This window comes from Quercus robur, chromosome 10, assembly GCF_932294415.1.
Source record: "Quercus robur chromosome 10, dhQueRobu3.1, whole genome shotgun sequence".
Classification (NCBI taxonomy): domain Eukaryota; kingdom Viridiplantae; phylum Streptophyta; class Magnoliopsida; order Fagales; family Fagaceae; genus Quercus; species Quercus robur.
This window is the reverse complement of record NC_065543.1, coordinates 10,590,024-10,606,035: the sequence shown is the minus strand read 5'-3', so window position 1 is coordinate 10,606,035 and position 16,012 is coordinate 10,590,024. Positions and strand designations below refer to the sequence as shown.

At 36.1% G+C, this 16,012-nt stretch overlaps 3 protein-coding genes across 6 annotated transcripts in view; 1 reads left to right on the top strand and 2 right to left on the bottom strand.

Annotated features, from left to right (window-relative positions):
* The window catches only part of LOC126703604 (uncharacterized), a 49,084-nt gene extending 46,615 nt beyond the window's left edge, over positions 1 to 2,469 (top strand). For all 3 annotated transcript variants that reach the window (XM_050402630.1, XM_050402629.1, XM_050402628.1), the window contains exons 3-5: positions 311 to 409; positions 499 to 650; positions 1,976 to 2,469. In XM_050402630.1, coding sequence (XP_050258587.1) covers positions 311 to 409; positions 499 to 650; positions 1,976 to 2,363 — 639 coding nt within the window. In that variant the 3' untranslated portion in view covers positions 2,364 to 2,469. The remainder of the gene's footprint in view (positions 1 to 310; positions 410 to 498; positions 651 to 1,975) is intronic.
* Positions 2,470 to 2,545: 76 nt separating this feature from the next.
* LOC126703825 (probable inactive leucine-rich repeat receptor kinase XIAO) lies at positions 2,546 to 4,040 on the bottom strand. The gene has a single exon (XM_050402895.1). It carries the CDS (start codon positions 4,038 to 4,040, stop codon positions 2,793 to 2,795), a length of 1,248 nt encoding a protein of 415 aa, XP_050258852.1. The 3' UTR covers positions 2,546 to 2,792.
* Positions 4,041 to 6,412: 2,372 nt separating this feature from the next.
* Positions 6,413 to 13,175, bottom strand: LOC126701553 (uncharacterized). Of its 2 annotated transcripts, none has more exons than XM_050399724.1 (7): positions 12,926 to 13,175; positions 12,632 to 12,771; positions 11,756 to 12,033; positions 11,023 to 11,674; positions 10,726 to 10,925; positions 8,905 to 9,149; positions 6,413 to 8,453 (listed from the first exon to the last, which is right to left on the bottom strand). In XM_050399724.1, the coding sequence occupies exons 3-7, from the start codon at positions 12,025 to 12,027 to the stop codon at positions 7,003 to 7,005; spliced, it is 2,820 nt and encodes a 939-aa protein (XP_050255681.1). In that variant the 5' UTR covers positions 12,028 to 12,033; positions 12,632 to 12,771; positions 12,926 to 13,175; the 3' UTR covers positions 6,413 to 7,002. The 2 variants fall into 2 exon arrangements, with proteins under 2 accessions (XP_050255681.1, XP_050255680.1); XM_050399723.1 differs by having other exon boundaries at positions 11,756 to 12,027; positions 12,926 to 13,174.
* Positions 13,176 to 16,012: the final 2,837 nt, after the last annotated feature.

The following is a 16,012-nucleotide window of genomic DNA, read 5'->3' as shown; positions in this document are numbered from 1 at the left end:
AACCAATTACATAACTTAAAGAAATTAAACAAATTGTAGACACCAGTTGATTAACCCTTAGGCCATACGTTAGCAGGCTCCATCCATAAGGCCACTGGTTGGGCTGTTTTCTTCATGCGTCTGCGTCCATATTACATAAGTCTGCATAATTGGAGGCCTGTATCTAGTGTCTGCACCAATAACTGTCATAAAATCATTGAGTTTGTCCCTTAAATATCTGGGTTCTCTTATATGAAAGTACTTTTTTTGTCAGTTGCATTCTTGATACATGTTTGTCCTCTATATTGATATTTTGTTTCGAACTAAACAGATAAGTAGGTACTTCTCGGATCCCCAATACTATTTCCAAGTGAATGACCACTATGTGAGGAACAAATTGAAGGTTGTTCTGTTTCCATTCCTGCACAGGGTAAGCAATGTTCAAGCTCTGTTTTCTTGTAGCAAACTTTTTCTTTCCATGGTAGTTATATCTTTTTTGCTTATTTTCCTTTTCTCCAGGGCCATTGGACCCGGATAACTGAGCCAGTAGGGGGCAGGCTGTCTTATAAGCCCCCAATTTATGATATAAATGCACCAGACCTCTACATTCCATTTATGGCATTTGGTACCTACGTTGTTCTTGCTGGCTTCTCATTGGGTCTTAATGGAAAGTATGTGACTGAATTTTTTTTATTTCACTGTAATAATTAATCTTCCTCTTTTATTCCATATCACAGGAAATTAAATTTCCCTCATTCTGTTAGCATTCAAAGTGAACACATTTGTGTGTGGTTGTCTGTTGCTCTTTCTTTTCAGTGTCTTTTATTATTAAGTTTGTTAGGTCTCTCATCTACAGCAAAAAACATGTACTATGTAGTAGTCATATTCTGTTCCCCCTTTTTCTAGTATCACATTTTCAAGTTTTTGTGGTCACAGTTTAATTCACCTTATCATTTTTGTATGATATGATAAGCATTGAATTAGTTCCTCTCCTCAGAATTGGTAGCTGTTTTTGTTTAAAAAATTATTGAGTATTTCTAAAGTGGTGATATTAATAGTCACTATGGCACTATTATTCAAGCTATTTTCATTTTAAAGCTTAACATCTATACAGAAAAGGCTATAGTTTGTAACCAACAGAGATGTCTTCCTGTGATGGCATTTATGATGGTAGAGTTGGTAAGAGGTGGTTGGTTGCCTGTTGGCAATGGCAATCACCATAGCTTCTATTGTGAACTTTGGGATTATAAATGTATAAGCATGTCTTCTTTTATTTATTTATGTCTCTGCTATAGGGCTCGTGTTTTTTTTTTTTGTCCTCCCATCTTGAGTGTCAGCAAAAGCTGGAATAGCTTAACGGGTTATGCCCAAAAATATGTATAGATTTATGTTCTTTTCATTGAATATCCTTGTGTTACAAAGGGACTTGGAACTGTGAATTGGAGTACCGAATACCAAAAGGGTCTGATACAGCTCAGACTTGGACCCCTTTAGCAGGCCAGACAACCTTGTTTTACAGATTGGACCATATATTCTCCCAAGACCTGCATGTTATTGGTGTAGACGTTCCCATTTGCAATCAATCATAAAACTTGTATAGTTATGAAGTTTCACTAATTAGAAGTGTTGATTGATAATTGATTCCACCTCCTGCAATTGAGGGAATCTTGAATTGTCCTCTTCTGTTTTGTTGTAGAAATCTTCTGGATATGACAATTTCTTCTCTTTACTCTTAAGTAGCAGTTGTAGGATTTGTTTGCATTGTGTTGCTTTGATTCTGGATAGCCACCCAACTTTCCTCATAATCATTATGCAAATTCTAATTCAGTGCCTTCAGATTTAAGATTTATAGTTATAATTTGGGTGTAGTCTCCTTTAATGTTATAAAGTTAAACTCAAATTGTTTAATTTTCATAATAATTCGTTGCTCAATCCCTTTATTTCCTTTTTCTCTTCTTGCCTGCAAATTTTCTTAAATATTTAAGTATATTGCCAGGTTTAGCCCAGAAGCTCTGAACTGGTTGTTTATCAAGGGATTGCTTGGGTGGTTTGGGCAAGTCTTACTTCTGAAATTAACACTGCTGTCATTGGGTAGTGGGGAGGCACCCTTGCTGGACATTGTGGCTTACGCAGGGTATACTTTCACAGGCATGTGTTTGGCTGTCCTTGGGAAGATTATCTGGGGATACTCTTACTATTTTATTATGCCTTGGACCTGCTTATGCATGGGAATCTTCTTGGTGAAGACAATGAAGAGAGTCCTCTTTGCAGAGGTGAGGAGTTATGATTCAAGCAAGCACCACTATCTCCTGCTCTTTATTGCTCTGGCTCAGTTCCCACTTTTCACATGGCTTGGCAACATTACTGTTAATTGGGTTCTATAAATTGCTTCCTTTTACAATGTAGAAACAGCTTGTGTTTATAGCAGTTTTTTAAAGTGTTGTAGTCAATTTTCTCGGTTATATATTAACTGACCATTCTTTGCTCCCAGATTCAGCAATCGTTTTGAAATTTTATTCTTTTGGTTTGTTTCCTGTTTGCGGTTGTTTTAGGAAATGTAAGATTTAACTTCAGAAGCATTTATACAGAGAATTGGGAACACACCTAACCAGAAATTAATTAATGAATAAAAGACCCGTTCATGGTCTTCACATTCATAATTATTTGATTTTATTGTTTGAAAGTTAAACAAGCTTTTCTACTTTGGATAATGACTTGGATTTACTAAAAAATAAACTGTTAAATTTCCCTAATGACTCCATGATGCCATTGTGTTCTGATGAATCTCTTAATCCATTGATCTGATGAATTGCTTACCCACCACGATTGTTCTTTTCACCACATTCTGAAGCTGATCTTTGCCCTCCACGACACAGAGGTATGCCCCTTGGACACCTAAGGCAGTTGTTTGCAAGACTGATTGTTACCCTTGTTGCGTGACGGATGAACTCTGGTGGTAGATTTCCTGACAGAAAGTTGTTATCCAAGTACAGAGCTCTCCATGGTTGCCCTGGTTTGTCTCCATATTCGCTTGGTATTGGACCAGAGAACAGATTATGTGCCAGATTAAGTGTGCTTAAATTCCGAATTGTAACCAAATTGACAGGCAAATTACCATGAAAATGGTTATTTTCTGCATCAAGCACCTCAAGCGGGGTCTCTTCTCCAAAGAAGTTGACAGTCTCTATTGCGGTGAAGCGATTGAGTGAAACATTAAGGTGAACCAACCTAGGCAGTAAAAGAATATCCTTGCTGATGGTATCTGAAAATCTGTTGTCACTTATATCTAGCCTCCTAAGGTGTGTGAGCCTCTTAACTGGAGAAATATGGCCTGAAAATAAATTATGGCTTAGGGATAGTGATCTCAATCTCACAGGAAAAATTGGAAAATTTCCATGGAACTGGTTGGTACCAAGATCTAAAGTTTGCAGCTGCCACAACCCTCTAAGGTCAGGGATTTTTCCAGCTAATCCATTGTTTGACAAGCTCAGGTAGGTCAAGCTTCGTAATCCAGAGATATTGGTTGGAATGGAGCCAGAGAAACTGTTTCCTGAAAGGTCTATATATTCAAGATTGTTAAGCGAAGGGATTGCTCTAGGAATGGGGCCTGTGAAGTAATTATCCACCAGTGAAAGTCTGGTGAGCTTTTTAAGATTGGAGAGGGTTCCTGGAAATGGTCCTCGAAATTTGTTCTTGTCTAGACTGAGGATGGTGAGCTCAGTTAGGTTTCCGATTGATGGTGTCAAAAACCCATCATATCCAATTCCATCGAGATCAAGTGCCGTGATTCTCTGAGAAGAATTGTCTAGAGGATTAGTGCATAAAATTCCTAGAAACTGTCCTCCCATAACTTGGCATGGATCCAAGTCGAAATCCCAAGTATTAAGGTATGATGTTGGAGGAATTGAGTTCGGATCAAGGCCACGCTTCAAGGCACGAAGTACTTCAATATCAGCATCTAGTGTTAATGAATGGGTAAGCCTTGGAATAGAAATGAAAACTGTGGTTACAATAACATAATGGAAACTAAGGGAGAAGAGAGAAGGCAATAGCCTAGCCATTACTTCAACTGTTCAATGGTAGCTGGGTTATTGTGAGATTGTTGGTATGGCTGGTGTCCCAAATGCTCCTTATATTGGCCTTAAACCCCGTTGTGATGGATGACATAACTGCAAAGAACCTGTAATTGAGGAAATAGTTATTCAAGTAAATTCCCAGGCCATGCCAAGAACTTGGGGTACTTATTTACATTGAAATCTTTAAAAGAATGTTGGAAGATGGGTGGTGCTTTCATTTTTTTTTTTAGACAACTAAACCTACCTTTTCTTAAAAAATCTTTTAATCTTCTTGTTGCTCTTACCGTTCATTGACATAAAGACAGCCAAACACATGGGGCAAAAAACTAAACAACTGGTAGGTGGACTGCTGTTGATGCCACAGGACAGGACTCTTTCACATGATACATAATCTTCCATTCTAATCTAAATTCTGCACCCTAAGATCAAGTTCAAATGAGAAAATATCTCATGTATCCGATATATGTATCTTCTTTTTTATAGTGTGTGAAACTTACAATCATATTAACGCACATACTGTGAGAGGAATGATACATATATTAGATACATAAGATAATTATTGAGTTTGAAGACTGACTAGTCTTAGTTTAGCTATGTTTGTTTTTACTTTTAGAGAGAGAAAAAAAAAATCTCATGTATTCGATATATGCATTTTCTTTTTTAGAGTGTGTGAAACCTATAATCATATTGGCGCACATATTGTGAGAGGAAAGATATATATATTGTATACATAAGATAATTATTAAGTTTGAAGACTGACTAGTCTTAGTTTAGTTATGTCTGTTGTCACTTTTAGAGAAAGAGAAAAAAAAAATCTCATGTATTCGATATATGTATTTTCTTTTTTATAATGTGTGAAACCTACAATCATATTGACACACATACTATGAGAGGAATGATACATATATTGGATACATAAGATAATTATTAATTTTGAAGACTGACTAGTCTTAGTTTAGCTATGTATGTTGTCACTTTGAGAGAGAGAGAGAGAGAGAGAGAGAGAGAGAGAGAGAGAGAGAGAGCCCTTGTTTCAAATATGGAGACAAACCTCCCGCCCAACCCTTTGCTTGCTTCTTTTTTTTATTTTTTTATTTTTTATATATATATTTTTTGATTTTTTCCTAAAGAGATTTGCTTGCTTTATGATTGAGTTCGGTATTTTTTTTTTAATCACTTTTTGGGTTTATCAAATAAAAATTTAGTATATTATTTAGTCCTAAGAATAGCAACAAATCGCTTTTTTTAAATCATACAAATTCAAGTTAGTTTATAATTGAGGTCTTTTTTTCTCTTTTTCAAAATTGATTTAATCACACATACATGCTCAAACACGCTCAAACGTAATTATATATGTGTTTGCTATTTTGAATGAAAGGTGAGGGAAAATTTTAATATTTTTTAAAATATTACTAAAATTAAAATTACAAAAAAAATTAATTCAAAAATTTTTTATATAGATTTTTTAGTATCATAAATTTTGTTTTGGATGTTACATTTGATATAAAATTGAATAATTCCTGTATTATTGAGTAACTGGAAAATTTTAAAGCTAAAATAAAAATATAGAATATTTCTTGATTCAATTTCACACTTTCTATTTTTTTAACATCATAAATGGTTTTTTGAGATGCAATTTTTTTTTTTTTTTTTATAAAATTGAATAAATCATAAATGTTTTTTAGATACTATATTTTTGATAAAATTGAAGAATATATTACTGAGTAAATGAAATATTTATAAGCTATCAATTTAAATTGAGCATTTCTATGATATTTGTAGCATACTTTTTGCTTTATTCACGTGTTATGATAATTTTATTGAAAATTAAAATCCACCTCTTAAATATTAATTTTAATTTTGAAACAATAACTTCATTTACCAGTCAGTTTTAACAGGGTTTAAATAAAAAAAAAAAAAAAAACACACACACACACATAACTTATTAGAACTTTCACTTTTTATTTTATTATATATATACACAATTATACTTGCACCAATTTTTAGTAAATAAATAAGTGGTAAAAAGCTGCTTTCAAACCCAGATTAATAGAACCAGCACTTACTAGATTTATATATATATATATCAACGTTTCTTGTAGTTGTTATTCCAAAAAACTTGTTTAGCAAAAAAAAAAAAAAAAAAACCTTGAGTACACCTTTTGACTTTTCCAAAGACAAACAATTTTCCAGTTGGGCAATGTACAATTTCCAGTGTTTTTCTACAGAAAAGCAGTGTGTAAATAAACTAGCAAAGAAGGCAAAGAAATTATTTCTTCCCAATACAGGAAATATGCTTGTTTGACAACAATGGATTTTGTGTTAAAACTTAAGAAAGGCAGAAATGATACAAGATATCCAAGAAACTAGTATTAAAAAAATGTGATCAATCATAAGTTTAGGCCAATATTAACAATGTGGTCATATTTCCCAATCTTGTCAAAACTGAGGCATTTTCTTACCCCTTCCATATAGAAGATCATAATATGTTGGCCATTATTGACAACTTCCTGGAGATCGTGTGTAACTATTAAGATATAAATTAGATAAAATACTCAGGTAAATCACCAAAATTGAAACAACTGGATGGATTGACAAATATTTACATGAAGAAAATGGGTGAGATGGAGCACCAATTTCAGCCATTACTAACTGCAACACCAGCATCCCCGTAGCGTTTGTACTTGCCGGAGAGGCATGCACCAAGTCCCCCATGAAACAGTTCTCTCCAGCAGTGCCATTGACACCAGTAACAACTAATTGCTGGCAAATAAACTCATTTCAGAGTCTCTATTTCCAGCAGCCTTCTGAGATTTACACCTAATCTAAAAAGAGCCGGCAATTAAAAAGGGTTTCTCACAAAAACCAGATTCATGAGCTGAAATCCGTGGAGGTTGTTGTCCTCAATGCAATGTGATGTCCATAAGCATCTTAGCAGCAACTCTGACTATTCAGTCATCATGCTGTCAACTGCCTTTGCATCATGACCATTACCAGAATCATCTGAAATGTTATCATGAACACCATCATCTTGGACACCATTATCTGCAGAGAGTAGGTTCTCATCCATGCTGTCATTCCCACTTTTCAATTCCATTCCTTCATTCTCCTTGATGACACCAGAAATTTCAATCATATCAACAACCACTTGTGACTCAACAGGCAAGGATATAGCTGAGGAGGTCTTGGTTTCAGAATCAGGAGTATTGGAAACTGTAGGCTCAAGATCATTATCTGCAAGACCATCTTGATGGGTCACTGTGCATTGCTCCAGAAACTCCCTAGTTGACGGAGGGAAATCAATGGATAGTGGCTCCACATCCATCATATTTTCATTGCAATCTTTATCTTGAAACCCATTTACATCACTGGAATCAACTTTGGACGGGAGATGCTTGCTTCTTGTATTGTCCAAATCTCTATCTCCATTCTCGGAAAAGGCATTGCTTGCAACAACCTCATCAACAGAATATAGTCCAGGTGGGGAAATACAGATGGACGATGGCTCAACATCCATCTCGGCACAACGAATTTCTTCTCCAACATTCTCACCAGAGATGCGATTTCCACTAGTAGCCAAATCATTCAGTTCATCACACACATCACTGCTAATAATGTGAGGGGCATCATTTACATCCCCACAATTCTCATCATGAGCTGATACATCCTCATTCATGCAGTTACTTTCATTTACTAATTCTGTATCTTGGTTAGTAAGAGCCATCTCAACAGTTTCTTGCTCGATGTTATCTATGGTTTGACTCTGAATGGGATCTAAAGCAGTCTGACTGCTATCTAAATCAACAAGTACATTCAACTGCTTCTGTACACAAACTGCTAAAGAAATAGCATGATCACGAATCAAAGAATCATGGGGTTGGCAGTGTAGCATGTCAATCAATGCCTTGTGGTACTGGAATATGCTGATAGATGGCATAGTAGATCCTCGTTTACGGCAAAGATTAATAACTTTGAACATATGCTCACACATATTGCCCATTTCTGCCCAAGTGCAATTGCAAATACCAAACTGTGAACCAGGATTCCAGACAACATATACTTTATCCTTAACAAGCTGGTTGGCAACTTTTGCACATCCACCTTGTATGACAACATCAGAGTCTGGAATCTTCAATGCTTTGCGCCAAGATGTTAAACCACTCCTCCACTCATCTTTCCAATATCGTGCAAAATCATCCTTCCCCGAGTACTCATCAAGCCAGAAGTAAGAATGCACTTTTGTACCCAACTTATCAACCAACCAATCAGCACGTTGATAAACACCAGGGTCCTTCTCATTCAACAACCTAAGCTTCATCTGGCTGTGGTAAAACTCCATTGCTGCACATGTCTCCTGGCTCGCAAGTGGAAGAGATTTTAGTGCCGCAGTCCATGCTCCTGAGTCAGAACAAAGTCCCAAGTCAGTAATTTCTTAATAAAAGAAAACAGACTTACATAGAAAAGCTAATGGACTCCATAGTGTTTTAGAGTAAGACTTCATATCTTTCACCTCATACGATCAAGTTGATCTTTAATAATTAAGATTACTAATTCATTGGGTGACCAAATCTTAGGAACCCCAAACCAAGTACAAACATACATAAATACATACCTACACATACACACTCATATATAACACAAATCTTTGATCAATACTTGGAAATGGTCACCCATTCAACAGTGTAAATTAGCAGTTTGGCAGTAAATGTGGAAGACTGCAATAAAAAAAAATATATATATATACACACACACATATGTATATATTTTATAAGTGAAATAAACAATATATATTTTCACTTCCCTCACACAAGGGAAAAAATTCCTCCATTTAGAAAAGACAGTAACCAACCTATTCTAGGATACCATATTGCCTTAAAGTAATCCATAAAATCTGACTCATCAATAAAATCTTCCAATAAATCCTCAAACAAATTAACAGTTCCTTGTCCTCGGCAGATGTTATCCACTGCCTGCTCAAGCCGTCTTGATATCTCGACTTGCATCTTAGTTTCCAAACATTTCTTTACCATGTTTTTATGCCACGCATGACGGACCCGCCAGAAGCATATCAGTACAGAGCACTCAAACACATCCCTGAGAAAAATGCATAAAACATATATAAATTCAACAATTCAAGTATGTACAATTCATTAAGAATATAGAAGAAGTCACAGCCACCACGCTAAAAGGTCTGGCTCCACTACAGTAAATTTTCAGCATGCTTAGTAATCCAGGCTACCCAAGTCAAACTCATATATTGGACTAGAACCACCAAAAATTATTGATAATTTGTCCTTTTAGCTTGATCAATGCAAATCTTTTGTCTTATGCAACTATATATGAAATATAATACTTCCAATGGTTAGAAACATATTACTGAAGCAACTTTTGAGCCATAAAATACAATAAGAGATGAGACACCAACAAGATAGTCTGAATAAATAAGCATGAACACCCTATATTTAGGAGCTTTGAAATGGGAATTTTAAGGGTTGGTCACTGATTTTGATATTCTGTACCAAAACCCTACCTATATTTATGATTAAACTCAAGCAAGTGCTTCATAAACATGCGAATCAAGTTATTGTGTAACCAGCTTCCCATTGATGCAGGACAATGAACTCTCAAAAGGGGACTTGGTGCTTTAGGGAACAAAAAGATAGGTAGGACCCTAGGAATCACCGCATAGGGTTTGCTTGAAATCACCATTAAGTGATGAAAATAGAAAATAGAAACGTATGAATCAACACCTACGGTTACTTGGAATCATCACCAAACATGAGATAAAGGTAGGAACCTAGGAATCTAGGCTTCCTTGGAATCACCACCAAGCACTATAAGTAATCTTCCAACACAAATTACATTAATTTAGGATCAACTGCATAAAATAGGCCTCCCAAACTACATCATAGAAGGAAAGGAAATAAATTGAAACTGATTACATTAAATGCAAAAACAAAAACAAATTAAATATTAAAAAGTGTTACCATCCATTAGCATCAATCTATGTTAACTGTGATCAATCAGGTTAATGGGCATATTTGGTGTCTACACCACCACCCCTATATGGAGAAATTATCAGTCCTCTTGGAGGACCATGTTAGCAATGCCTAATGGTCCTCCCATCCAATAATAAAATTTCATGTGTATCTTAATCACAACTCTAATCACAATATTGAATTAAAAAAAAAAATAAATAAAAACCTTTCACGAGAACAGCTAACATCATTGTTAGCCTTCTTCGACTCTGGTGTTTGCAGATTCCTTACACAAGAATGCTCGGATAAAGCAAACTAAAAGCCAACCTACACCAGCATTGTGGTGTAATGAACTTGCAGGTGCAGGTGTGAAAGTTGAAGGAGGCAGCGGTGATAGTAGGTATTGCCGTGGACTTTTTATTTTATTTTGTAAATGCTGTGATTAGGATTTGACTTAATTAGCTTGAACACATGGAATTTTATTTTATTTTTTGGATAGGTAAAAACATGGAATTTTATTATTGAGTGGGAGGACTACTAGGCATTGCTGAACTGGTCCTCCTAGAGGACTGAATAATTTCTCCCCTATAAGCCAATGAGATCCATGGAATAATTTTCTACCAAAATGTTTATTAAATCATATAGTTATTAATATACAGTTTGGAATGTGAGTGGTCAACTTAGCAACCAACCTGATTGTAAGGACATCAACTAGAGGATCATCCACAATGAACCCAGCCAATTTCCAAGAAGGATCTTTTGTGCGAACTCTATTGTAAAGAGCCCTCATCCATCTATGCACATCTGAACTTGCAAACCTGGGTGCTATAATCCAAGCTACAGGGATTGCCTTGTTGTCCGAGTTGAATACAACAAGACTGTGAATCGGATACTAGATGAAATTGCAAAAAGTGCAGTTAGTTTCTAAGGACTTAGGCTACATAAACTTTAAAAAAAAAAAAAATGAAATAGATAAAATAAAATCAGACCTTCAATTTGTTTGTTCCGAACCTTGAATCAGAAGCCAGAAGGCTGCAATTGCCAAACTGAATCATTTGCTGCAACTGCCACTCTGTTTGAATTCCCAAAGTGAAAGGCTCTGAATCAGAGAAATCTTCATAAAAGAAAACATGATTCTGATGGCTTGCAACCCACATGCCGATGCTGACTGCATCATCTGCATCAAGTTCATATGTAGAACGTCGGATGCTCCTCTCCTGTCTTCGAACATACCGGTGGCTTAACTGGTCATCACGGTTACTTGGTCCACCTTGTCTTACTACCGATTCACTGTGTCTTTGCATTATTGTCTCCACAGAAACCCCAACATGTAGTAGAGATAAGACCCGCAGACGGAGATCCTCTGATATGTATGGAGCAAACATAGCACGCGTTCCAGCAGCCTTAGTATCCTGTGGACCATGGCATGGCAACCCCTTCTTATCTACATGCTTATCTTCAGTATATATGATTAGTGCTACTGATGGTTCAGCAATTAAGCGCTTCACGATAAAGTGGCATGTGCATCCTCTCTTAGTATTTGGTCGGCCAGCATTTTTCTTCTTTGGGACATAAGTTGTCCTACTAGGTCGTACAATGCCACCCTTACGGTGGTCATCAGGACCAAAGGAACACCAATACCTTCACAATCAACAAGCTATGTGAAAACTCATGATGTACTAGTTACCAAGAACTCCTCTAAAGGAACAAGTTTGAACTTACAGAATATATTCAAGAATGCCATCAACCTTTGGCTTGCATGTCATCTCTGGACGTCGTCGTCGCCTTGCTTCAACATGAAATCTTGATGGACAGTCTTTATTTTCTGATTCACCCTTTACAAAATCATTCACTCTAGCAAAGGGGATTAGAGCAACTCTATCGATTTTGTCACGCCAACCTTCCACCTTTGACCACACAAGGTCAGCAGCAGAAAATTCCAAGGTTGGAGGATTCTGTACAGGAAGGGATAGAATCTCATCCCACCTGGCCATCTGCAACTTACACAGCCAAAAATAAAAAGGCAATAATATCAAATCAACCAACGAGGTCTATTTGCTTCTGTTCTTTCCAACAACACTTTTTCAAAGAACAGCTCTTTAAAACCCCACTATTTTCCAGATACAACTATTTCAAACACCAATTTTTCGAAAGGGCACTGAAAAAAAAAATCTGTACCAAGCTGGCACTTAATTAGCCAAAGATTAATATTTTTAAAAACTCACATTTTTCTGGGTACACCTTTTTCAAACATGACTTTTGCAAAAAGCTACAAAATAAGTTGAAAGAGAACTAAAATAACAATAAACGCACATATCATAACATCCAAAGAAGCAAAAACAGCAGCGCAAGACATGTTTGATAATGAATCCTTGAACAATTTTAGTAAAAGGTGGCACAACACAAACAAATGGCAATTACCCAATTCAAACATAATATCAACAAATACACTTAGAACACACACGCGCACACACACACACAAAACAGAGCATCATACCCCATCATCAATCATCCAAATTTTCACACACATCTCATCATATCACACAATAAAAACTACCCAATTTTGGGTAGAGGAAAACCGAAACAGAAAAAGGGTACCTTCGGTTTTGCTTGCCGGAACTTCAATCGGAGACGACGGTTGAAAAAGAAGAAGTGGTTTGGTTTCTCTGGGGTTTAGGATTAGGGTTTAAGCTGGGTGGCACTGTGGTCGGTTTTGTTGTGTATATCTTTCACACCATCTACAGTCACAAAGATACGGTAGCAAATAAATATCTCTATTTTATTCCCTTTTAAAAATTAGCCACCAGTCTCACTAAAATAACTCAATAATAAAATAACAACTTAAATAATTTTTGAAAAAATAAACAGCAAATAACCAGTGCTTAACATCACCTCCAACATAACTGAGACAAAGAGCATATTACAGCCACAATATCTTGTTCTCATAGTCAACATTACATCATACATAACTCAGATTCTTTTTTAGGGGGGTTGGGAGGAGGGAAGGCAGCGGCGAACTACTGCAGCTGCTGTTGCTACTGCTTCTTCCTTTAATGGGCCTTCTCGGGCTACCACTCCTTGATCTCCGAGGTAACTTGCGTGGACTAGGTGATTCACAAAAAATAGCATTGATTTAATTATAGTTACTTATTAATCTAATGATAAAATGAAAACATTGAAAAGGCCGGATTATCCTATCAAAAAAGGAAAAGGCCGGATCATATGAAAAAAAGAAAAAGAAACGCCCAACGGTGTTCTTAAAAAAAAAAAAAAAGGAAAAGGCCTATTATGTATAGGAGGCCCAAATATTTATAAAATTTATATATTATATATTTAATATAAAATATATTATAATAAGATTCAGTTCGGTTTTGGCCAGTTGAGTGCATTCAAACTTGCCACCGAAACCAAACCGAACCGAAATTTTGGCAACCGTTCGATTAGTTTTTTCAATTTGTCAGTTTTGTGCACACCCCTAACAGTCACCAAGAAACGGTAGCAAATGAATATCTTTATTTTAATCATTTTTAAAATTTAGCCACCTGTCTTACTAAATAACTCAACTGACGGTGTTAACAAACACCGTATGTTTATCTGTTTCTTTTGTTAGAGAACCCAACCACATCCAAAACAAACCTAATCCCCAAACCCACATAAAATCAAACGAGAGAAGAGGAGAATAGATAAATTAAAGGAAACTAGAGAACAAACAAAGGAGAAGGAGGAGGAGGATCGATGTGCTTTGTTGCCTAAGATGGAAGCAGAGCTCATGGGTTTTAGGCTTTCAGGCCTAGGCTAGACTTTAGTGAGAAGAGAGAACCCAAAAGAGACACCATGAGAGTGGCTAATGGTGGCCTACTGTGGCCGCCCCTAGACAGGAGCCATGGAGATCCGATAGTGGAGAGAATGAGAGATCTTCAAGAGTTTGAGATGAGAGTGAGATATTAGAGAAAGAGAAGGTGTTAACACCGTTAGCTAAGTTCTTTTAACAAGATAGATGGTTAGGGTTCCAATTAACTCAATTGATAAAGACTCTAATTCTTGAAAGTATTCACATCAAAGATGTGAAAAATGCTAAAAAGTCATTTTAACACTAAACCACCAAAAAAACCCTCTACATCAATGTTGCTAATCCTAAAAATTTTCAGCAACTTGTTATAGTAAGTTGCTACTGCTAACAACTTACTATAGCAAGTTGCTATGTTTTTTAATTACTTTATTTCTTTCTCTCTGGCCTGTGTCTCTCTCTTCTCTTTGCAAAATTACCTCTCTTCTCTTTCTCCCATGCCTTGGTTCGTTGATTGTGGTTCAGTAGTTCGTGGGTTTGATTTGGTGGGTGAGGTCACACGATGCTTTTGTGGGTCTGATTTAGTGGGTCTTGTGGGTCTGATTTGGTGGGTTTCAGTGGCTAGTGGGTTTTGCTTGTTTTGTCTCGGTGGGTCTCAGTTGTTTTTGTCTTGGTGGTGTTTCTTAGCGACGGTGGGTTGTTGGGTTGCTCGACAGATCTTGATGGTTTCGTGATTGGTTGTGTCGTGGGTTGTGCTGTGGGTTGAGGCTAGTTGTTGTGGGTTTGTGGTGGCTTGGATGGTGAGAGTGAGTGGGTTGAGGCCAGTGGGTTAAGGTTGTTGGTTCTGGGTTTGTAGTGGCTTGGGTGGTGAGGGTGAGTGGGTGGTAAGAATAAAAAAGAATTATAAATCATAAATAAATAATATTTTAATGAAATGTTAAAACAAATAAAACCTTTTATGTTGGGTTTTTTATAAAATGAAGTGTTAAAATAGATAAAGTAGTGTTTTGGGATGCTGCTAAAAACTAAATTTTTTAACATTCTTGATGTGAATGCTCTGAATAAAAGATTTGGGGTCTAATCTTCACCTACACCAAAAACCGATTGACGTCTTGGTATGATGATAAAGAACTATCATCAAATGGCTGAATTTTAAAAATGGTATCTAAGGTACTATATATTGTACTTAAGTTTTATCTTTCAAATATATATATTTGATTGAAAAATATATTTATTTGAGTGTAATGTTAATGTAAGGATTGAGTGGAAAAATGCTAAAAAAAATATTAAAATATACCATTGTTCCTAAAATTAACCCATAATAGATATTAGTTCTTGCAATTTAAAGTCGTGGCTTTTTTAGTCCCAACAAACCTAATTAAAGGGAACATTTTTTTTAGACCTACAATACTTTTTTTTTTTTTTGAGAAGAAAGACAGTGCATATTATTAATAAAGGAGGCTATTGAAATTAGCTTAAAGAATTTTTTTTTTTTTGAGAAGAAAGACAGTGCATATTATTAATAAAGGAGGCTATTGAAATTAGCTTAAAGAACATGAATAATGTTAGGTGAAACATCTTCCATCCAGACAACCATATGGGATTTGGTATTTGCTTGCTAGGGACTGGAGAGGGGAGTTGGTATTTGCTTGCTCCAAAAAAGTGAACACCACCCTCCCTCTTCAAGCAGAAGCAGAGGCTCTTTTAAGGGCTTTGCAACTTGCTGAGCCTTTAAAATCAGCCCTAATCATATTAGAAGGTGACACTCAGGTATGCTACAAATCAATCACAGGACAAGGCATGGACACTCTGTGGACTATTGAGAATGTCATTTAAAGTTCGAAGCCTGTTTGGTACGTGTATTTAAACAATAGTTTTCAATTTTTTTGGAAATACGTGTGGATGAAAAAGTGTGTAACTTTGTTTAAAAACTGAAAATATATGTTTAAAATAATGTACCAAACAGCCCCTAGCCTCCAAATTCCCTTTTTTGTTTTTTAGGTGGGTCCCTAGAGAAGCCAATGAGGCAGCTCACTCTCTGGCTAAATGGAGTTTGATGTATAGTTTGTTTGGTTCTTTTGATTTTGGTAACAGCCCTTCCTATTTTGTTAAGGTTATCAAGAGGGAGGCTGGGTTCCTTTTTGTTTTGTAGGTGCTTTCTCTTTAAATAAAACTAGTCACTAACCCGTGCG